At 37.2% G+C, this 24634-nt stretch overlaps 2 protein-coding genes across 2 annotated transcripts; one reads left to right on the plus strand and one right to left on the minus strand.

The window, feature by feature from the left end:
* The first annotated feature begins 5045 nt into the window (after window positions 1–5045).
* LOC132174840 (Hyaluronan / mRNA binding family) lies at window positions 5046–11289 on the plus strand. The gene is made up of 7 exons (XM_059586536.2): window positions 5046–5448; window positions 7777–8089; window positions 8202–8267; window positions 8395–8527; window positions 9901–10059; window positions 10133–10186; window positions 10910–11289. Exons 1-7 carry the CDS (start codon window positions 5265–5267, stop codon window positions 11099–11101), a joined length of 1101 nt encoding a protein of 366 aa, XP_059442519.1. The 5' UTR covers window positions 5046–5264; the 3' UTR covers window positions 11102–11289.
* A 2958-nt stretch (window positions 11290–14247) lies between these two features.
* RAB1C (RAB GTPase homolog 1C) lies at window positions 14248–17769 on the minus strand. Its single transcript, XM_059586825.2, has 8 exons — window positions 17556–17769; window positions 16530–16602; window positions 16084–16131; window positions 15943–15990; window positions 15369–15440; window positions 15115–15270; window positions 14909–15012; window positions 14248–14534 (listed from the first exon to the last, which is right to left on the minus strand). The coding sequence occupies exons 1-8, from the start codon at window positions 17567–17569 to the stop codon at window positions 14441–14443; spliced, it is 609 nt and encodes a 202-aa protein (XP_059442808.1). The 5' UTR covers window positions 17570–17769; the 3' UTR covers window positions 14248–14440.
* Window positions 17770–24634: the final 6865 nt, after the last annotated feature.

Genomic DNA, 24634 nt, shown 5'->3' on the forward strand with positions numbered 1-24634 from the left:
CGTAATTTGTTATAGCAAGGTTTTGTGATGTTAGAAGACTCGAGCGAGCGAACAAGGTAAGTAAATACTTACAAATATTTTTCTTAAAAACATGGATATATCAGTTGACTGACCAAGCATATCAAATAGTATTGAAATAGAGCCAAAAACCGAGTCTCTACCCAAAGATAATATATCACAAAATCAAGGAGACTACTTGCACATAATAGCAAGAAAATAAAGAATGACAAAAAAAAAAACTACAGAAAAACCAAACTATAGGGACACCGGAGCAAGGAGGGCAACGAAGGTAAGCGGTGGAAGCAGTGGAGGCGCGGACGGATCGGGGCGTGGTGCACACGCGCTAGTGCGTGAGATCCATGCTCGAGTGCGTGGATCTCACACTTCGACACATGAGAGGTTGATGGCGAAGAATGAGGAGGCGTTAAGGAGCTGGGAGGGCGGCGGTGATGGTAGACTTGCGTGTGAAGATCTAGGTCGACTTGAGGAAAGTAGAATGGGTTTTTGAAGAAAAAAAAAAACTCATCTATGAACCAAGGCAGATCCGACGATGACTGTGGACGGAAAGTGGCAAAAGGCTGGTCGGATGTTAGAGCAAAGGCTGAGCATGGCTGATCTATGGCGAAAAGCAAGGAGGAACACCAAGAAGCATTCCAGGGAGGAGGATCTTTGGCAGAAAAAGAAAAAAAGAAGGGAAAAACCATGAGAAAAAAATACCACAAAGGAAGAGAGTGGAGGAGGAAAACCTCCCCCAGTTGACCTCACCGGGAGGTGGAGAAGTCCCACAAAGGAAACCAGAATGAAGCATTAGGTTTCAAAACTTCTCTCTAGAAAGAGAGATAAATTAAATCATTATAATTTTAACATAATAACATCTTTTTATCATCTTGACCACGAAACGAAGAAGCTCCAAAAAAAAAGAGAAATATTTTACATCAAAACAAATAAAACCGTAGTGTTTTTCTTACTTTTCTTGCAACGTCGTTAGAAATATGATAAGGAAAAAAATCCTTTCATGTCTTCAGCGTGTTAACTTTTTTTTAAAAAAAAAATTATTCTTCAATGTGTTAACTTCCCATTATGTTGAAGGTAATTATGCGTTGAAATTCAAGTCTTGAGAGAAATGCTAAACTGATTTGGATTAAATGATTATGGGTTTGAAATCCATCTTTTGTTTTAGATGCGTCTCCAAAAAGTTTTGTTCCTTATTTAGCGATATCTTCATTACCACGTTGAAACATTGTTTCCAGCTTATGTCAACGGGGTTATCCATTGGATATGCATTGAAGGGTTGCTTTTGTTTGATGTGAGTGACGAGATGTTTCGCCAGATGAAATTACCTAATGGGCTGAGATTCTAAGTGCAAGCCATTGCATCTTCTAAGGGCACGCTTTTGGCTTGTGATTATAAGGATGACCGTTACGGTGTTTGGGTGATGAAAAGATATGGTGCCACTGAGTCTTTGGATAAAACATGTTGTTATTTATGATACGAATTCGATGATATGGGGCCGGTGAGCTTGAGTAATGGCGGTCAGTTGCTGGTGTCGACAAGAATGGGAGAGTTGCTTTTCTATGATCGTCAACCGTAAGAAACAAATAAGCTTGGAGATTTGTATTTAGATAAAATAGCCACGTTTTATTTGAAGAAGAAGGAGAATAAGTTATATGAACTATAGTTTATAATGTTAGAGCAAGAAAAAATAATGAGGAAAAAATGAGGCTTGATTAGGTGTTACTATTATATTGTACTTGCTCTCATTAAGTTATTTGGTCATAAAAGTCCTCTTTTGGATAATTTGTTGCCATTAGGATGAACCTACTCAATTTTATTTTAATTTTTTTTTTTTAGCGTATTTGGTAAAAATTGGCTTCATTCAAGGCTAAGATTTTATATACAATTGTGAAATCATTCTCATTTGGTATGTTTTTCTCTATTACACAAGGGGGTGTTTTTCTCCATTACACAAGGGTCATTCTTGATGAACTCTTGTTGAAAATAAATAAATAAATTACAAATGAAAACAAACGACCCAACCTAATTGCTTTAGTACAATTTGAATGAGACAGACTTGGCTCATAAGAGGGCCCAAGTCAGTCCTTACGAAGTTGGATAAAGTTATAGGCGCCCTAGGGTCAAATCATAGGCTCAATGAATAAATTTGAGAGGCATAGAAAAATGAGAAATAGTCAGTTTATTTTGACTTAAGTTGGGGCAAACTCCCAATTAAGGTAGTCTTAGTCAGGCATCAAATTGGTAAACAACTGAACTTCATTGATTTAAGTATTTTTAGCAATCGGTTAGCTTCACTTAGCTCAGAAATTGAGGTAAGTAATATACCCTGCTATTTCCAAATAAAAATGCTTTATTTCAAATTAGTTATTATTACAAATGTTTTATGATATAATTGTATGTTTTATTTTTAATTATTTGAATGCTATTCATTTGCCAAGTAAACCGATTGAAAATAGGGCTCTTTATTTAGAATATACGCATTTGTGTAAATTCAGGCCTAACTAAACTGGTTGGAAATTAACCTTCCTAAACTAGGTTGGTTCTTAGACTTCAGACTTTGACTACAAGTCTACAATAGTCAACTGCAATACAAGCAAAAATTCCTTTATTTACTATCCAAAATATAAAACGTAATATCTCAATATCTCAGTTCGACCTCAATATCTCAAGACCTCGAGTTAATTTTTTTTTATCTGCTTTAACCATTTTTTAGGTACTATTTACGATATAAAACGTAAAAACAAAATCGAGGTGAACTAAAATAAAATAGTTAAACCATGGAACAAAAATGTATTTAACCCTTATTTATTATATGCTAATTTGGTATCTTTACAAATTCTGACCGGATGCAATACAGGAAGAAAACGCAAGAAACCTTTTTAACCAATTTATTTACAAGAGACTAGTAAACAAAACATAAGATGTAAACCAGAGGAACATGATAAAATTCTTCCTAAACCAGCTTGGGCCAATCTATTTACAATAGACCGGTAAACCATAAACGAAACCTAGGAACCGGCTAAAATCCTTTGGAAGAACCGGTTCCCATAGTCAAATTTCTGACAACCAGATGTCAAACTTATGTCAGCTTTGACCAGGCATTTATTTAGAATAGTGCATACAAAATGCAAAGTAAAGAAGGTAAAACGACTTAGTCGAGTTTCACCTTCGTTTCAGGTGCCGCGATACGGTCTCCGCCATTCGCTATTGAAATACTAGCTGGAGTAAGTTGCATCTCGATTAGTCTGGTTGCACACTCAACCTCGGTGGCAACTTCTTCAGAAACATGTTCTTGCACAAGTTTTGGTTCGTGTCCGCTCAATCTGGGCACCACAATCTAGTGTTTGCATAAAGCTATCGGCGTACGACATTGCCTCCTCAGTCCGGTCGCCAAAGGATTTCACTCGACAGCGGAGGCAATTGCAGAAACTTTTTCCACCACACATTGCAGTCGTCGTCGCCTCCTTAGTTCGGTCGCCCAAGGATTTCGGTTAACAGCGGAGGCAATTCCAGAAATTTCTTCCACAACACATTTCGGTTTTTCATCTTCATACATCATGTTTTGTAGAAATGAATATCATTTCATCATGAAAATACTAGAACAACAATGGAACAATGGCAGTGGTGAAGTAGTGAGGCTAAGGCAAAGGATGTGAAGGTGAGGGCCAAGGGTGGATGGTAGTAAAATGGTAAGGTTGAGGCAGGGAATGTGAAGGTGAGGGCAATGAGACAGGCGACGGTTAGCGGTGGTTGTGAAAATGAGATAGGGTGAAATGAGATAGACGATGATGGTGGTATTTATACGTGTGTTCAGGTTGCTTTTTAATGAATTTGCTTTATTGTTTTTTTTTTTTAAAATGTGTGTTCAACATTATATTGTCATGTCATCGTTCCCCAGGATGCCACCTAAAGGCGTGAGTTTGGAAAAACCTAGAAAATGCGAGAAAATTCTAGATGGGAGTTGATTAGTGTGTAGGGGCATGTTTTGGTGATTGGAAATCATGTGTTGGAGCTTTGTTGTGGCGTAAGAATGCTTTTGATTGCAAGGTATTTCATTTATCTCGAGTTTTATTTTTCGATTTTGCCCTGTTTTTGTTTTCTCTTTTCGCTGGGAGAAGGATTTTCTGTTTGATAATTTTTTTAGCGGCTTTGAATCGTGATTGAATTCTTCATGTAAGTGTTTTCAATGGCAAAGTGATATATTTGTAACTATATGCAAAACTAATGTATGCATTGGTCCATGCCATAATTTGTAATCTTATAGAAGTATGATTGACATAGATGTGCTAACAACGGTACTAAGGGCTAAGGCTCCCATTATACCTCCCTTTATTTCCAGCAGCCATGTGTGTGAGCCACACTTCAGAAAGGCCCTACCGGGGTCCTTCACTTACTTGTGTGAGCCCCCGCTGGCTCACGCTCCTTACCAACAACTCGGCGCTTCGTTGGAACACACCATAGGTCAGTCCAACAACCAATTGGCTTCTCGCCGCTATAATGTGCATCATGCAAGTTTCTCAATCGGTTTCTTTTAGCCTGTTGCATACTTATGCAACTCAACAAGAGAAAGGTTTCTATTCTTGTGAATTAGAAAGCACTAAGAAATATATATAATTCTATTTTTGTTTGTAGTTTAAGGAGAATATTGATATAATTGGTAGTTTAGAAGACATCGACAGTGAAATAGTTTGAGGATTATGTGTTTTTTTTTAAAAAAAAAAATGTAAATATCAAGGGCAAAATCGAGAGTTGTGCATAAATCTATTGAAATTGTGCAGTTTTAGATGAAAATACAAAAAAGCACCTAAACAATTCTTCATTCCTTTACAACTAAAAAGGGTATAACGGTTATTACATCAGACAAAAGAGAAAAACCCGAAAGAAAACACTGTTGAAGGCCGATAGATAGCTTTTAGAATTAAAATAATAAGTTAACACTGTTGGCAAACCGTTGTCGTTTCAGTGCGCACATCTTAAAATGAACTCGCCCGTAGGAAATTATATGCGACTAGGGTTTTAAGATTAGGTACAGCCGCACTCTTATTTCTCTGCCGCATTGGCTTAGGGTTTTCCAGAGCTCCCACCATATTTCTCTCCCACTTTCCCACCATTTTATTTACTTTTTCTCTCGTCCCAAACATATCATTTGTGCCGAATATCAGTTTCATGGAGCTGAATAAGCACTAGGTTTCGTGGTTGCTGTTTACGGTTCGTAAAGCTAGGGTTCTTTCGATTCGGAGCACAAAGGAATGGCAACCATGAACCCTTTCGATCTCTTGGGTGACGACGACAACGAAGACCCGAGTCTGCTCATTGCCGCTCAGCAGCAGAAGCTGGCGTCGCCGAAGAAATCCCAAGCTCCGGTTCAACCCGCTGCTCAGCCGGCTAAGCCAGCGAAGCTTCCCTCCAAGCCTCTTCCTCCGGCTCAAGCTGGTGAGCTTCGATTTCCATTGTTATTGTTTATTGTTTATTTTTTGTTTTTGGTTTTTGGTTTTGAACGATTCATATTCGATTTCCATTTGTTATTGTAATGTATTCAGTGGTTTTAGATTTTTGTCCTCGATACTTAAGTCATTTAATTGTGTGCATACGTGTGGTTTTATTTGTGTATGTTTATATATATTTTGTGTGATGTATATCTTGCTACCTGAAGTGGGTTTTTGTTGTTATGCATTTTTGTTAAGGTTTGGAAACATGACATTTTACGTGCAGTTGTATGCAATATTTACAATTGGGGTATTTTATGACTCTGCGGCGTTGTTGAAATTGGTACCTGAGTATAGTTTGTGTTTATGTAATGAATGTCTAACCTGGGATCTTCTTGCCTGCACTTTTTAACTGAATTCAAAACTTGATTTTCGAAGAAACCCAAGAGAGGATTATACTATATGATGCGTGTAAAGCAAGCTGAGAGCACAATCGCACCCAATATTTGAGATTTTAATAAGCAAACAAGCAGATCTTCAAAGGTTCACTTTGTAGATATGCTTAATAATGTATTCGAACACAATGAAACCCATATTAGCAAAAACGGGGAAAAGGCTCAGCTGTATGAAGCCTTCTATTCTGGTTTTGAGTTCATTTGTTGTCCTTTTGTTGTTTTTTTGCGCATGTGCACAGGCCTGCGTGAATTTTTTGAAGGCTGGCATTTGAACTGTTTAACTTTGCATTTTCAAAAATTTCAAGTTAAGGATTGGTTAGTTCTATATCTCAATTTTAAGAAATTGCTTCACTATTATGCTTTATGAGCTTAGTTTGTATGATATTTTGTCCTACCCTGCAATGTCCACTTCTTAAATTTTTGGAAGAAAGGAAAATGAAGTTTTCAGTAGAATGTGTTACCAAACTGAGTGCTCACTCCACTGGGGCCAAATGGCTTTGTTTTCACTCTGATTGGAGGGTTCCCAATTTATGAAATATTTGTCAAATATGTTCTCTTTTTGTATTTCTTTTTATGTGATTCACCGGAGCTTTCAAAAAATCTATTATTCTTTGTTCGCTTGCTGATAAATTTAGGGAAAATATAAACTTGTTCGTTTCTTTTTATTTTGTTTTTTGTTTTGTCTGCTTAATAGTTTTAGTTCAATGTGTGTTTCTAATTCCGTAATTTGTATACAGTTACTGCATGGATCTGTATTTTGTTCCAGATGTTGACAAGATCTTATGCTAACATATGGTGCAAAATCATGAATTTTCTATACCTCTTATCTCCCTCCCATTTTATACTCTATTGAGGTTGCTTAACATACGACTTTTTAATTTTAATTTTGTAAGCAAAGTGATAATAGTATACTTTCTCTCGCCGTCCTATCTGTAAGTGGTGGCCTGTCCGTTTGTTTTTCTTCTAATGTTAAGCTCTCCTGGCTTCGTTGGCATGTCTATGTTCACTATTTCTTTGTGAATCATGTGTTTTTCGTGGAAGCAAATTCCTTTAAAGTTTTTGGTAGTGGGGGATATAAGTTGTAAGAAATTTTTAAAGGAGTAGGGGTGTTCTTTGAGCAGTGGTCTCGGGGAAAGTCACTGTGTCGTGGTTATTGGCCCCAATGGAGGCTGTCTTTCGTGGAGGGTCTAAAGGATTTTGTGAGATCCTCTAGGGTCGAGAACAAAGTGTTCATTGCTCAACATTGTTCCAATAAGCACGGCTGCTTCATGGCCCTTGCAGAGTACAATGGCGGTGGTTGAGGAGGTTTTCTCATATATGTCTGTGTTTGGGTTGTGTCTCTTTGCGCTTTTTTATATATTGATTTACTTATTGCAAGTGTAAAGGACATTTGATTCCTTTATATCGTGATATCTTTTTTAACTTTGTAAATGGCCTTTTGGCTCAGTTACATCTCAAGATAAAGAGGGGTTAGTAGGTGAGGTCATTTGTTCAAGTCCCATGGGTACTAACCATTTCTTAGTTGAAACTTTTCTATTCTTTGTTTATAATGTAATTAATTCTTCCCTCCTTTGTACTGGTTTTATTTATAGATTTTTGTTTATTAGCTATGCTTTAATCCGATTTTCCGTGTCTCATTCATTTTTTTTATTTCCAAAAAGAGTGGAAACTGAAACAGGTATGTTAGATATCCATCCAGAACACTATTGTCTGATCTAATGTTTTTTCTATGCATGCTTTATTGAAGGTTTATTCGCTCAAAAAATCTGATTTATTGGGGGTCCTGGTATTAGCAGCAATCTCTATGTTGTCTCAGAATTTGGGTGTAATTATATGCATGTCTCTATTATGTTAACATATATTTTTTTGTTTTTGAGTAGTGAGGGAGACAAAGAGTGAAGTGGGGCGTGGAGGGGGCCGTGGTGGTGGACGTGGGTATGCACGTGGACAAGGTGGTGGATTTTCTCGGGATTCAGTTAACAAGGAGAATAACTTTGGCAACAACAATGGATTCTCTGGAGGGTACAGACCAACTGAAGAGGGAGATGCGGGGAAGACCTTTGAGAGGCGTGGCTCAGGTGGGCCACGCAGTGCCTTCCGTGGTGGTCCTCGTGGCGGTTTTAGCAATGGAGAGGATGCTGAAGGAGAACGTCCACGAAGGATATATGAGCGCCGCAGTGGGACTGGACGTGGGTTAGTTTTTTTAATTGAGATTGTTTTCAATAATACAATAGAAAATATTATTTGTGCTTGCATTTCTACTGTTCATCATTTGAGTGATTAAAATTCTATCTTTTATATACAGTAATGAGATTAAACGTGAAGGATCTGGTCGTGGTAACTGGGGAACTCCAGATGATGAAGTTGCTCCGTAAGTATCTTTGTTGCCACTTTAGGCAGTCTTATCAAAACTCGACTGATAATATACTCATTATGCTACAATGTGTTGTGATGTCTATTTATATCTATATCTGCTCTTTTTTCTCCTCCAAATTAAGGGACACTGAGGAGCCTGTAACTGAAAATGATAAGAATGTTGTTGCTGAGAAACAATTGGGAGAGGAAAATGCTGGTCATGATAACAAAGAGAATCCTGTTAATGAGTCTGAAGAGAAGGAGCCCGAGGATAAGGTAAATCTTCTTGTTGTTCAGGATATCTGATATCCGGATTTACATGTTCTCCAGCATTTACATTGGCTGCCAGCAAAAAAAACGACTAAGATCCACAACAGTGGTGGTTCTAATTCATCAAATTTTCTGGCAATAATGTGAGACAGTGTGACTTGCTTGCTTAAAAAAAATAAAAGAAAAATAAAACCCAAAGACTTGTTATGTTGAGGACTAGTAAGAATAATAGGGATGAATCTAAGCTCCAAATGTTGATGTGTGCACTTCTCTAATTGGACAATACGATGGTAGAGTTTCCTAGTAAAGCCCTATGATAAACATGTCTAGTCCTATTTAAAAACAATCATGTGACAGATAGCTTTCCAACTCCATTAATCCGTACACTTTCTGCTTTTGTCCAAAATGGATTTTTGCATTTTGGATGGCCTTTTCTAGAAAGAAAAAAAATATTCTTCCTGGTCTGGGATTTGCTTGAATTTGCTTACCCTGTTAAGCGCTGGAGGTTTGACCAGCATAATCAATTACTTTTATACCTGGAGACTAGACTAAAAAAATACTTGTTCCCTAAGATTATACTGTTATCACGCTTTAAAATATATTATGATGGGAACCCACCACGATAAAAGTGTTATTTGACAGCAAATTTGCTCCACTTAGGGTGAGGGAGACAAAAACCACATAACTGTTTGATCAAACGATTCAGTGAACTATCCCTCTCCCAACTTCAATACTCATAGGACTAAATGCAAGATAACAACAATGCCACTCAAGTGGCTTATTCGAATTCAAATACTAACAACTAACTTGATGACTTCATTAGGATAACCCTTATCAACTCTACTTAAGCTTTATACTTTATCTCTTAGTTCTGGTTCTTGGGTTATAGTTATACGCTTTAATGAATTTCAATTACGAGGCAAGATTTTTGGTATGGTTGTCATGAGACAATATCTCAGATAAGATCATAGGAGTGTGGTCCGAGATGAATAAGATCCCAAATAACGAGAGAGATGTAAAAAGCAAGTCTGATTACGCTTACGCTTTATTCCCTAATCCTAAATGGAATGTAATGACATAGGGTTATATATATAATTTATCAGATCATCGATTCATGTACCAAATATTTCCATATCCATACATGCGATATTGAAGTCCATTCCTATTATATTTTGTGTTTTATCAGAGATGGTTACTGGTTGTGTGAGGGTTTACTTGTTATAGGTTTTGAGTAACTCTTCCAATCCACTTTAAAGGTTTATGCATTGTCTGAATAATCATGATGAGATTCAGAATAAATGTGCAATTTTCATCTAATAGGTTACTGTTTTCCATATAATCCAAAAATTGCCTGATATTCTTGTTGATACACATAATAGGAGATGACTTTAGAAGAGTATGAGAAGGTACGTGAAGAGAAGAGAAAGGCTTTGCTTGCATTGAAGGCTGAGGAAAGGAAGGTTGATTTGGACAAAGACTTAGCGTCCATGCAGCAGCTTTCAAGTAAGAAGGGAAATGATGACATCTTTATCAAACTGGTGAGACCCTTAAACCTATTTAATTTGATATGCCTGATACTTGTATGTTGACTTGTTAGTATTTGGTTTCCAGGGTTCTGAGAAGGACAAACGTAAAGATGCTGACAAAGAAGAGAAAGCAAAGAAGGTTTGCCTGTCTTTATTATGCATGAACTTAAATTTGATGTTTTTATTTTAAACGGTAATCAGACATGGTGTGACTGCTGTTTTTTAGTGGCCCGTATAGCACATACTATTTATGCAGCGTATCTTTTGTCCATCAACAAGAAAAAAGTCTACTTGCATGCTACTTGTTCCTGTTGATTTTACAAATGAACTTGTAATATGGAATGCATGCCTTAAGTTTGTGAATGGCGGTAAATGTTGATATTGTGGTGGGCCAGCAGAATAGGCTCATCAGCAGAGCTGAACTTGTAAGCATCATTGGTATTGGCTGTCACTCTTGTCCTCGTTGTAGACTTTTGTATTTGCATTCCATTGGTTAGACATGCACTTAAATCCGATGATCTGCTGTTTCAAATGTTCACTGACTGCGATATTATTTAACTGAAACGAATTTGTGATCAGTTTTTTGGTCAAAGAATACATCCTACAAGTTCTTAGAATGTTGGGTGAACATTTGCCTGTTTCACTGATTTGGACATAAATTGTCATGCTGTGGTGTGAAAACGAATGGAGGATATCTTTTACTATGTCTTGATGAAAATGATCTCTTTGTTTTACTTTTATCAAGATTACTGGTACATGCTTCTTATTATCATAATAAAATTTGATTATTAAATCTCTATTATGCCACGATCTCATGAATACTTGTTAGTCTTTTAATTAATTGATTGATTAATGGTTGTAGTCTGTGAGCATAAATGAGTTTCTAAAGCCTGCTGAAGGGGAGAGGTACTATAGTCCTGGTGGTCGGGGTCGAGGCCGTGGCCGTGGCAGTGGTTCAAGAGGTGGATTTGGTGGAAGTAGCAGGAGCAATGTTGGAGCCGGAGCCCCTGCGATTGAAGATCAGCGCCAGTTCCCCTCCTTGGGTGGCAAATGAGATTTCACCACTTATTTTGGTGTCTTATCATTTCAGGAGTTTGAGTGGCAGGTTATCCACAGGCGTACTTTAAACCATCTTTAATATTATGTTTTAAGAGTGCATATTTTAGATATTATGTCTTGGACCTGAGAATTCGTGCATCAGTTTTGATTTGAGTAGGTGGAGAACACAGTTATTTTTGGGCATCTTGATTCTTGTATCTGTTTACTTATAGCTTTTAGGAATGGAGGAGCTTTTAGTGTTGGATAGCTTCTTAGTCGAAAAGGTTCTCTTATCGGGAGATCCTCTTATTGGCGCTAGATGCTGCATTTTTCTTTCTCAATTTAACATTGCTAAAACAAGCTGCCAAAGTAGGGTTCGTGTGTTGGGAATGGAGTTGCGATTTAAATTTGGCTTAGGCCTTGTTTGTTTTGGCGTAAATTATTTTTTAAAAATTGTTTTTCCTATTTGCGAGTGATCGGTGAGGTGGAAAATGTTGGTCAACCTAGTTGATCAGGAAAAATAACCATGACAATGTGTAAAATGGGTTGTGCATTTTATTTGCATAACCAATGTTTCACCACGTGTAATTGTAAGAGGAATCTTTATGAGGTCTACATGAAAGACAAGAATTTCAACCAAAACTAAAATAAGGGCAAACGAATGCCCAAATAACATAATAGTAATTCCTTTTGAAGTTCACAATGAACCTCCTCCCTTCAAAATTTGTACAGCCGTTGTACCAAAATTTTGTATGAGAAGAATCTAATAAGTTTAGTTATGCAACAATATTTGCTTATTTTATGTACCAGCTAAACAATGAAAAATGTTTTCAGCTAAAAAGTATTTTCCAACATTAAACATTTTACGTTAAAACAAATGGAACATTAGTTAGGTCTTGTGAACGAGGCTTAAGTTGCGGGCTAGCCTTTGTTTAGATAATAGGAGAGCATTCCCAATAGACTCCCCATAAGAGAGTCTGTTCTCTAAGTTTAGGGAATATGTCAGAGTTTGCTTCCTAAGTTTAGAGAATATGTCAAAAAAATCGTAAAAAAATCTCATAGCAGACTCTCTAAATGATTCTTAAACATTAGGATTGCTACAGTGGAGCCCAATGTTTTGGGTTCTACTATTGCAGTTCTACTATTGCAATCCTTATGATTATTAAAATAAAATATAAAAAAATGATTCTCTCTCTTCTCTCATCTCTCCTCTCCACTCATGTCTCACAATTCTCTCTCATCTCTTCCCTTATATATATAATATAATTAAAAAAAAAAAAACAAATATTTTAATGATATAGGAAATGGTTAAAGGAAGCTATTGGGATGTATTTTGACATAGGGAAACAAAAAGTAGTTTAGATCTTTAAATGTAGGGAAAATGACGAGGAAGCTGCTGGAAATGCTCTTACACCTTATAAAACTATGTTTTAAGAATGCATTTGATTTATGATATAATATACTCTTATTTCTATACTTAAATGATTTTGATTATCACTTGCAAAGTCAAAATGTTATTTCGTAAAAGAGTTATGCCTGTATTGCAAGTGTTTTGTTGTCATTTATTTGTTGGGATTTTGCACATAAAATAGCACAGCAAATTTAACATCCCTTAGAACTTTTGCTTCAAGATAAATAAGGCTAGATTTATAATTAAATATATAAGTTCATGATACTTACAATCGAATTCAACTTCTCCTAGGCATGTATGAGTATATAATTATGCTTGAAAATCTTTTTGCATGTTGAACATGGATGAAAATGTTCTTTCTTGTTCTTGTGGAATTGATTCCTCTATTAAATTTTCTCTTTGATGACTGAATGTGATCTCACAAGCTATTCTCAAATCTAAAGAGTAGCAAAAAGCAAAAGCTTGAGAGAATAAATTTTATCTCTTGTATATTTCTTACAACACTCTGAATTATGTTTTTGCTTCTATGGATCCTCTATATTCAGATTTGCTTAGAAATGTGGGAAAAGAGCATTCTATAATCCACTAGAACTAGGATGTAACTCCTAGTAAAATAGGAGTCATGTCATGGTCACGAGGGGAACAGCCGGCCATGGGGGGATTAATTCCCCCATGTGCTAATTAGAGCTAGGCACTCCTAGAAGCCCAAGGCTCTAGGCTTGGGTTTTATATTATTGCTCTAATGCTTTTTTAACTCTGCTTAAGTTAGTGGGATTAAATCCTTGAGCCTAATGACTTTCAGCCCATATGAATTAAATGCATGAGCCCAATCCTCTTTTAATTCCTAAAACTCAATCAATCCCAAATAATAAGTCACGCAGAAATTAATTCCTTGCCCCATGTTTTATAAAATAAAATAACTCAAATAAATAAATACATAGCTGAGACTCAAAACAAATAGTCAATTTACATTAGTTCAAAGAGGGATCTAAATGAAAATAAATATAATTAGCTCTAATAGGCATGTGACACTTGTCATCCATGACTTGTCACACAACACTATTAATAACATTTGATTCCACTAAACAAATGTAACTACACTCTAATATGTATTTTTTATTTAATGAATTAATCTTTATAACGTACTTATTTATTACATGTTACCCCTCTATGAAATCATTTTGTATTCGAATCAAAGTCTATACAAACTCTAAAGTGAAAAATCTCATGTGCATATACGCATATGCTTTACTCTTTGTCAAAACTGTTGTTTTTTTCCCAAGAGCTTAATGACATTTTAATTCCAAATTTTCCTAGTTTTCTCTACAAGAGATTTCCGAATTTTTTCAAACGGTCAAAATTTAATTTCAAAATTTTCCATGAGAAAGAGTAAGATGGTGGAATTAAATCTAAACCATTACAAAACTACAAGAATTATCCTGTTGTTTTTCTACAGCACCTAAACCAAATCCAAATAGTATAAAATATAGGGGAAATATCAAAATCACATTGTGTTTTCATATGGTTAAAAAACTTATCAAATATTCTGCCCTAGTCAATCAAATATTTCAACAGTCAAACAACATAATTTTTTTATTCTCAAGATTTCAATAATGGAAAACAAATTATTTTTACCTAAAAATATTTTTTATTGGAAGCTTTTTAGAATAAAATATATTTTCCATCACATTCAGAACGTGACTGTGGTTTCCGACACGGGCTCAGCAAAAAAAAAAAAAGGGCGTACAAGATGTTCACCAATATTCCTAATTTGTACAAATATTTTTAAAATCAAATACATTCAAAAGAATGAAATTTCAAGAAAAGTGCTGAAGAACAACTGGCAAGTAAAATAACAATATCAAGTGTATTAGGAAGAGGACTAGTTTTACATGCCCGAAAAACACAGACAAACATCACGAACCCACTAATACTTCTTCCCCTTTAAGAAGAGCAGCAGCCAGACTTCTGGTTCACAGGCTGTCCCCTAATCTGCACTGTCGGAGGCCTAGCATTGCTCATGGGTTGGCTTGCCATCCTGCAACAAGGAACCAACATAAATTATAAAAAGCTCAATTATTTAGGAAGGTATGTAAATAATTACGAGCATCTCTAGCAATATTATGCATTTTAGCTATTACAAGATGTTTTACTCTATTATCTTTTAAAAAACAAAAACAAAAAAAAAAAAATTCTTAAATCACCAAGAGAGGAGAGAAAAATGATATAAAAAAGAATCCATAAGCTAAAGCTAATCAAAAATCAAAATACGTATCGTACAGTGAAAAAAACACAACAAAACCAAGCAACAGTCGAGAAACTTGTGAATAAACATTGCAAAACCACCAAAACTATTCAGTCTTCTTTTCCATCTATATGACAGCATGAAAGTCATACATACAAACACGGTACCTGTTCTTGATTTCGGCAGCCATGGCCATGAAAGCCTGTTCCACATTAGTCGAACTTTTCGCACTTGTTTCCATAAAAGGGATACCAATTTCATCCGCAAATGCCTAACAAGGGAAACAGCATGTTCAAATATTACACTTGAGAGACTTTTCGAGTAATATAGCCTTTTCAACAGATACAATGGAAACCAGCCTATTTAGTATTACCTTGGCTGTCTCATAGGACACAACTTTATTTGCCGTGAGGTCACTCTTGTTGCCAACTAGAAGCTTGTTCACATTTTCACTTGCATAGCGGTCAATTTCGTTCAACCATTGCTTAACATTGTTAAAGCTCTCTTGATCTGTGACATCATAAACAACCTGTCCAGATAGCCCCCAGCATGAGACAGATTTCTTACAATAGGAGCCATCTGAGAAAGGACAGAAGCAAGCAAATAAAATAGAAAATTCAGACTTACAATAATCCCATGAGCCCCACGGTAGTAGCTGCTAGTGATTGTCCTAAAACGTTCTTGCCCAGCAGTGTCCCACTGAATATTAAGAGAACAACAGAAATGAATCGGGCAATTCACAATATCACAAAGGAGATTCCTCAAGTGGGAAAATGCTTTCCTTTTATCTTTTAATGCATATGTCCTACTTACAATTTAACTCCAATTCATTGAAATTCATCTTATTATCAACCAACAAGACAACGCACTTTGACAACCATGTTGTACAAACTTTATTCTTCTTCACAAAACCAGCAATACAATACTATAATATCACCAATATAGAATAATATCATGTGATAAAAAGATTAATTTCTTGACAAATATGAACATTTGGAACTAATTTTAAGTTCAGACATTTCAAAATATTAGGGAAAAAAAAAAAAAAAAAAAAACAATATAAAAGCATGTTTCCAGAACAGGATGAGTAATCTATATGACATTGGAACTTCAATTCAATTGAAATCATCACCAACACTATTCATGAGACTAAAATTGTCCATAATAAAAGAAGCGATAGCATAGCAATCCATTAACTTACAATTTGGAGTTTAATGGTCTTCCCATCCTGTTCCACGGTGCGAATTTTCTACACATCAAAGATTATACAAAATTTATTGCTGAATATTTATGTTGTAAATATCAATGGTTCAAGCCAACAGTTTGGAAAACAAAGACTTACAAAGTCAACTCCAATAGTGCTTATGTAGCTATCCAGATATGAATCATCCTGGTTTGCAAAGAATAAAATATAATTATAAAGCATATAAAAATTGTCTCTTTAAAACAAATTATCATCATTTGGCCTAGAAATCTTTGATCAGCTAAGCAATCACATAAGTATATTTTCTGACCACATTAGTGCAAGATGTATCCTATCAATTTGCATGACAAACCATATAAACACAAGTATGTTTTCATTTGGCTATGCTGCATTCAAGGTTAACGCCCAACACTTAAATTCAGTTTCAAATGGACCAGATCACAATTACAAACTATCTAATTCTTGATTCCTTCTCACAAATATACCAGAGCAGAAAGCATGGACATTTTCTTTTTTCTTTTTTAAACAATAAAACCTAGATTGGGCTAATAGAAGATAAGAACAGAAAGGCACTAAGAACTTACAGCAAACCTCAGAAGCAGACAAGATTTGCCAACACCAGAATCTCCAATAAGCAAAAGCTTAAACAAATAGTCGCTGCAAATAAGAGAAGAAAAAAGACAAAAAAAATTGCACGTCACCTCTATGTTAATAATAGAAACATAAGCTACAAATACATACACACTAGCAAATGAATTGCACCACAGCACATACACAGACTGTCTTCAAAATAAAATGAAATTTCAAATGCAATAGTGCAGGCTTTAAATATATACAACTACAGTCAAATATTCACAGAAATTCATAAAACCCAACAAGCTCAACCAAACTCATCACCCAAGATTTCTGCCCACGGTTACTGATCAAAATCCATGCCAAAGTAAATAAAATTTCCACAATCACATTTTACACAAATTCATAATTCAAATAAGATATCACACAACTCTTACGATCATGAAGAGCAACAACACTATTTTTCCTTAATTTTTCTTGAAACATTTTGCTCGTACAGCCAATTATACGTTAACCTTCACGCAGCAAACAGGATTTCCCACACTTTCAAGCAATCAACCAAACCTCGTATAACAACCAAATTAGCTGAATTTCCAATCTTACACCAAACTTTCCATTCCTATTTGCAACCAATTCGGTATGATAATAAAAGAAATAGGACATTATGCGAAGAGATCTTATAGCTCATACACCATCACGTCATTACAAAGCAGTTTCTGACTACCACAAACAGAATTGACCGAAACGGGTCAACGGATCTGGCACCGAAACCTCTAGATCTAAATATTTGTTTTCCAATTTCAAACGCACAAATCATCAAATCAAAATTATTAATCGAAACATAGCAGCGCGAATTTAAAACAAAAAAAATGAAAGAACGAATTTTTGAAGCCCTTGAACAATAAAACATCACAGATCTAAACGAATTCGACAAAAAATCAGATAATTTAAGCAGCACAATTAAAGGAATATAATTTAAACGCCTTGGAAACAGAAATTAAATTGGGAAAAAAAAAATTGACGATGATTAAGCTTACTATTCGGGATTCATGGCTGGTTTGGGTAAGGGATCGATTGAATCACGAGAACCTGGAGGAGACGGAGTCGAAATGCTGTATCCTGTGGATAATTTGACCGTCACCAATAAGAGTCGCTGGAGAGAGAGAGAGAGAGAGAGAGAGAGAGATCTACAATGGAAAGGAGAAATCGAGGAAATGGGAATCGAGGGGTCGGGGTGCGTGTTTTAAAAGGACCCGGAAAGGCGGAGCTCCATGAGTTTTGGCTTTGGGGGGGGATGAGTGTGGGTGACGTAGCAACAGGAACAGCATCTTGCCACGTGTTCCACAGCCTGACTCAATTTACGAAAGCGGACATTCTTTTCTTACCTCACATTGCTAAGTTTTTTTAAAAAAAATAATAATAATAATTAAGATTTTTATTTTTTAAATGTTCGCACAAGATAAAGAAAATGAGGGAGAAGAATTTAAATTAGTAATTTATGCTTCATTCCTTTTATACGGACATATCATAATGCGTGATTTTCAGCCGATTAAATTACCCAATTAAAATAATTAAAAAGTTTATTCACTTTGAGAATCCTCACCGCATGCCACTAGCATGTCCACCGCCATGCACACCCACCTGTTCACACAACTAACCTCAGTTTGGTCGCATGCTTATACACACCGTCAAACTTTTGCGGCTACTCTCTACTAAGGGTGTACAAACGATTGATTATTAACCTGCATAACTACTTTTGTACGTAGTTGGATAAAATCGCTAACCACATACGGCTCTGGAAATGTAATACTTAAAACTATAACTTTAATCATCACTCGTTTGTTTTCCTTTTATACGCTATTTAGGATTTCTGATTCTTTCTGTAACATGTGCATTGCTGTCATTTGGTATATAGGGTTCAAACAATCAACTGTGTTCGAAACTTACTGAATGAATGTCTATCTTTTTACCCTCGATTTCACCACTCTAACCCTGATGTTCGACTTCTTCCTATATATATATATATATACACACATAATAGTACATTAAGAAAACGAATGGTTCGATTAGCGGTTTTAGGGATAGACATAAATGGTTAATAACCACAAACCGCCTACTCTAATGTAAAATATATTTAATAGATATTGGTGGATTTCTCATAGTTGGTGTTGTTGCGCATGCAACGATTTTTGTTGTAAGAGACTATGATCCAACTACTCGATACAGTGACCTCTTAGATAGTGTACTTAGGCATGATATCATGATGCAATCATATCACACCTCAATTGCGTATGTATATTTTTAGGCTTTCACAATTTTAGTTTGTATATCCATAATGATACCATGAACGCTTTAGGGCGCCATCCCCAAAATATATACAATTACAAACCGTCTTTGCTCAATAGACATAAAACACTTATTTTTTAGCACTCGGTGCAACAGCAAGCACCAGTTTGACTTTTGGGGGGGGTGGCTGATTTAGTGTCGGTGGGTGGAAAAATTGCTTTGTTACTTATTCCAATAGGCATTGCAAATTTTTTGGTACCATCACATTCATGCATTTTATGATTCATGTGACGATATTGATACTAAAATGACATCATTTTGGTGTTTGATACCATTTAAAATAGGCTCTAAATAGTCTAAAAACCATTTAAAAATAGGCCATAAAATGATGCTCAAAATAGGTCCAAAACATTAAAATTCGCCCAAAAGGCTCACATCTAAAAAGTTGTTAATGCGGTGTAGTTTTAGGTTTCAATAACCACTAATCATCAGTTATTTTAAAACCACTATGTGATTACTAAAATTTAATAACTAACTAAGACAATTAAGGTTATAAATAATAATTGTTAACTGTAATTGCTTGTACATCCTTACTCTCGACCACTAGTGTTTGTGGGTCTCATAGCGACTCTCACAATAACCAAGCTCACCACTTGTCTTTTACTTGCTTTGTCGTTGTGCTCGTTACTATTCGTCCCATGCTCACCACCAAGCTCTGCCCCATGCACACAGAGAGAGAGAGAGTAACAACTTTGATCCTCTATTAGGGTAAAATGTAAGTATATCTTATAGAAATAGTTTAAGGGAAGTCATAAGTGCATGCTTTGTTTAGTATGATTATGTGATAGAGAATGGATCATTGCATATGACACCAAATGACATAGTTTAATGGAATGATTAGTACATCAATAATTGTCACATGTTCGAATAGCCACAACTTTGCCTAATTTTCAAGAAATTTTGAACGAAAACCCTAACCACCGCCACCCACACTTGTGCTACAAAGAATTTAAAATTCAAGATGATGACCAAAGAGGGAGGAAATAATCATAGACATTAAAATGAATTACTTACTTAAGAGTAATGTTATTTAGTAGATTAGATATATTACACATTATTCTCTTGACCATCTTTTTTACAAATTCATCATTGAATTTATGGACCCATATGTGGATCCTACAAATTTAATAGTAGATTCATCCATCCGTTATAAGGAGATGGATGAAAAATGTGATGGAGAATGATTTTTATCATTTTTCTTAATAGATTGTTATAGATGGTCATACAAGTGGGATGATATGATACTAAAATCAGCTTTGACAACTATTCTTCAATTTAAGGTTTACGTTATCAAATTGTATGAGAATTGTATAATGGTCTACTAAATAATATTACTTTTCCCGTATGAAAAAAGAATGTCGAAATTTACTAAAAACCCTAGGTTTGGAACCCTAACCCAGACCAAGAAGGGAACTATATCCTTAGCTTGGGTCAGACAATCACACATGAGACTTGCCTAGGCTTTTATCAAGACCAACTCACTTCTCTCTCCTTAATGTCCGGTACCATTGCCCCGCCACTCTGTATGTCTTCTTGTCGTTGGGTCAAGTCATTATTCACTCCAGTTACAAGGGAGACCTCTCTTCGCATACCAACCCGAAAATGTAAAAATTTATTGTAGAAATTTATTATTAATATTATTAAAAACCCAAATAAAAAGTATGGGATATTAGGAAAAGGATCATTTCCATTTCAAATGAAATGGAGATGACCCATTTAGCGCATTTAGTAAAAAATGAAATGAATTGATACATTTAGTGCATTTAGAGGACAAATTTGGCCAAAAAAAAAAACTTGGCCCAAAAAAGAAATGGACAAAAAAGAGAAATGGACAATACGCACTAAAAATGGACGGGATCCGTTTCAGGGATATTAAACATATTAATTTGTAGGAAATTTCTCTGCAACCGGCGTGGCCGCGTGGGAGTTGCCTTGTTAGACTACTACTTGAGTCTTGAAGTTGAACGCAAGCAACAAAGCAAGCAAAGCACTTTCGAAGCGACCCTCTCTCTCCGTCTCTGTGCCTATCTGTGTTAATCGCAAGAAGAATAGAAGATGCACAGGTCGTCAAGCGCTCCCAGAGTCCCCGAGGAGTTCTTCTCGCTACCTTCATCGCAGTCTTCCTCAGACGCTGACCAACTACTTCCCACATGCGATCCCCTCTCCCACGTCGCCAAGAAAGAACGGTCCCGTCTCAGATCCGCCGAGTCCGCCGTCCACGCCATCCCTCTCGTTCTCCTGCTCTGCGCCATCATCCTCTGGTTCTTCTCCACCCCTGGTAAGTGATAATGATAAAAAAATTAAAAAAAATAAAAATAAAAATAAAAATAAAAAGAATAAATTTGCAATTCCTTGCTGGCCCATTTGCTCAGTTTTTCAATTATTTTCTGGGTATTTTACCATGTTTGATGAATTATCTTGATAACGTTTTTGTTCTTGTCTGTTGGTCCTTTTCGATTTCAATTGAAAATGGGCAATCAACAGTTTGTGAAAAAAATGTGGCTTTAAGCTCCTATAATCACCGGCTTTTACTAGAAACTTTTTTTTTGATAAGTAAATTGTATATATCAAAAAAAAAGCGCAAAGCGCCTCTAAGTACACAGAAGAGTATACAAAGGTAGCCCAAAAAAAAAAAACCCGAAAAACGGACCCCAAAAAAACCCAACCCAACTATAATCACCACCAAGCGAAAAAGACCAAAGTAAGAACCCAAAAAACCCAAACACTGAAGCCCACAAAACCCACCACCAGCCCTAAAAAAACCAGAACCCTAATGCACCTCTGGAGGAAAGGAGAATGCATTTTTGGTTCCAACACAACCCCGACGTCGATAGTACCGCTTCGGAGAAAGTCTCTCTCTAACCTCATAGTTGATGGAGCATTCTAAATTCTTGATTTCCCGCTTCCCTTTTGCCTTAGAGGTAGAGGGCTCCCGCTCTTCTTCAATATTCGAAAAGAGATTCAAAAGACTCTTCTCATCACCTCCTTCACCATTTGACAGTCCCACACTGGAGGCGAAATTCACCGCATCTATAACCACCTCCGAATAGTTCCCCGCCCCCTTCTCGGCGGGTTCCACTACAACATCGGCAAACAGCTCCTTGTTTTTCTGCAACTGCTTGGCAAGCTTCTCCTTCACCCTCCGGGCATACCCTATTTGAGATTTGGAAACAGAGGAATAAATCGGAGCACCGCTCTCCGACATTCGAGGAAAAGGTTCGCTTAATCTCAAACCCAGCTCAGCCGCATGCTTTCCCGAAATAGAACAGGTCAGTGAATCTTCGACTACAACCTTAGAGCCCTTTACCGACGATGAAGCCTCCTTCATCCCAGGCAGAGAGGAAGAGGAAACATTTCTAGACCCTAAAAACCCCCTACGTAGCAACCCTTTCGCCGGAGCAGTCTTAACGGGTTCAAACTCCTTCGCCGGAACAGAACCAGCTCCCACCGGAGGAGCAGAGACCACCACCGGAGACAGAGGAGAGACATGGGTACTCACCGGAGTCACAAACCAGTTCTGGGTATCCTCCGGCAACAGAGCCTCCTTCGCCGGAAAAACAGGGACCATCGCCGTCCCACGAGACACAGACCCCGCCGCACTAACCAGTTGGTTCGACTCCGGAAGCACCTCCGCCAACGACAGCCCCACCAACGCAAGCTCGGAATCATCGCTAGAAACCCCGGCGAGACCACCGGCGACCGGCGCAAAAACCTCAGATACGCACGCCTCCCTACGATCGTCCGGAACATCAGTCTCTCCCGGCGAGACAGAACCACCCTGTTGCGATTTGGGCAAAAACTTAACCCTACGCTTCAAGCCCCTGCGCCCAACTGTCTTGAAATACCCAGCGTGTTTGGGCTTAAGGAGAGACCCAAACTCGCGAACACCCAGCCCAACTGAAAGTTCTTTAACTAACCCAGCTAGGACCCGGCCCAAAACAGAACGCAAAAAACCTAGCAACGTCTTATTCTTCTTCTTCCTATGATCCGCCGTCGGGATGAAACCTGTAGCCAGATTAGCATGATCCGGCGACTCCAACTCCACCCAGTCCACCATCACCCGCGACTCATACTCACCGTACCCGGTCTCGAAAGAGTCCTTCATCGGGAAGAGATCAATGTGTTGCGAAGATCTAACCCTCCTCCCAACGAAAGGCTCCTCAGAACCAGCCGCCAGTCGAAGAACCTCCGCAAAGGAGCGCCCAGGGTGACATCCAGAGAAGGATTCTCCCAAATCAAGCTTGAGCTGCGTCCCCGGAACATGATGCGTAGAGTCTGTTGGACCCAACAACCTCCGCAATTCATTTGCAAACCGACGCCATCCCCTCCCTCCACGGCCCGCAGGTAGCCAAATGATCCCTTTACGACCTCCCTCAGCAAAGACGGCCACCTCCAGGAAACTTAAAAGTCTATACTTTCATTTTTGGGAAAAATTGTCTTAGGGCATCCATTACTCAGTTTTAGCCTATCAAATTTTGGTAATTCGTTGGTGCGGTTGTTATTGTTGTGGTTGCCAATGAGCTCTGACTCAAATCGCACCTTCTTGATGGATGGAGGGTGTGATAATTTGTTCAAGATCTACTGGTATGTGTATTGCGTACCAATTAGAAAAGTAAAAGTTGTTATTTACAGAACCGTGTTTTAGATTAAGTTATCCCTATCCTTGGCTGTGAGTTGCATATGGTAATGGAAGCTTAAAAGGCTTGAACTTATGGAATATTACATCTCTAGGGAAAGCATTCGAAGTTTGTTGCTATTTTTTCTTATTTTTGTTTTTATACTTTTAGTTGATATTGGTGATGCAGTAAATTGCAGACCCAACTTCACGTCAAGAGGGTTTACAAAAGAAAACAAAAATTAACACGTAGATTTGTTGGGTGTGCTGGTGGATACCTCCGATGCTTAAGTCAGTGAAGGGCTTAAGGAAAAGATTGGATTTTGGAATAGCAAATGTATTGAGAGATGGATGATTTATACCTGAAATGGCCATCTCTTCCTTACATATGCAGATGACTTCTCCCCTTGTATGACCTAGACTATGTGTCGCTCAGCCAAAAGGTACGTGGCGCTACCTGACACCCAATAACAAGTGTAGGAGGCAAGAGGAGCATTTGCTCGAATTCCCATTCCTCTCCAGATATGAAAAAGAACTTCGGACCACCTCTTGTTGCTGAAGTACTTAGTCAACAAGACTCCGGTCGGACTTCTAGGATTGAAAGCTCCAAACCTCGTCACCTTGCGACTCAAGCGATAACAGTATAGGAACTCTCCAACCATGGGCTAGAGAATGGAGTAAGCCAGTAAAATTTGCTAGTTGTTCTGCATTAGCTGAGCCAGAGCCAAGTTCAGACGGGCCAACACCACTCAGATCTAGCTTGGGATTAGGAACCATAGGCTTTGTTTGGCAAATAGTTTTGTAGTAAGTTTTTTATCTGAATAGTAATAAAAAGTGAATGATGTGATATAATTTTTATGAGAAAAATGAAAAAAAAAAGTAGTTTTGAAAAGATTTACTTTTTTGGGGGAGAAGTGAAAATAAGGATTGTGGGAGAAGAAAACTGTTTGCCAAATGGTGCCTTAGTCTTCCCTCAAAATCTCCTTGTAGAGGCATTCCTCGTCCATCCTAACCGGAAAGAGCAACCCCTTGTTGCGTCGAGGAGCCCACAACAACATTGAGTATGTAATATCATACTTCGAGCCAAGGCAGCCCATATCATTGTCCATTAATTCTGATGCCAATTGCTCCCTTCGAATGCGTCTAGTTGAACAG

The sequence above is a fragment of the Corylus avellana genome, chromosome 3, assembly GCF_965113065.1.
Source record: "Corylus avellana chromosome 3, dhCorAvel1.hap1.2, whole genome shotgun sequence".
Lineage (NCBI taxonomy): Eukaryota > Viridiplantae > Streptophyta > Magnoliopsida > Fagales > Betulaceae > Corylus > Corylus avellana.

Bases quoted from the DNA above. Each gene is read 5' to 3' on its own strand.
- LOC132174840 (XM_059586536.2), top strand. From the start codon at position 5,265: ATGGCAACCATGAACCCTTTCGATCTCTTGGGTGACGACGACAACGAA. The intron at 10,060-10,132 runs GTGAGACCCTTA...TTTGGTTTCCAG, and splicing joins ATGACATCTTTATCAAACTG to GGTTCTGAGAAGGACAAACG. The intron at 10,187-10,909 runs GTTTGCCTGTCT...TAATGGTTGTAG, and splicing joins AAGAAGAGAAAGCAAAGAAG to TCTGTGAGCATAAATGAGTT.
- RAB1C (XM_059586825.2), bottom strand. The intron at 16,132-16,529 runs GTAAGTTCTTAG...TTTGCAAACCAG, and splicing joins GTCTGCTTCTGAGGTTTGCT to GATGATTCATATCTGGATAG. The intron at 15,271-15,368 runs GTAAGTCTGAAT...CTATCTGGACAG, and splicing joins GTGGGGCTCATGGGATTATT to GTTGTTTATGATGTCACAGA.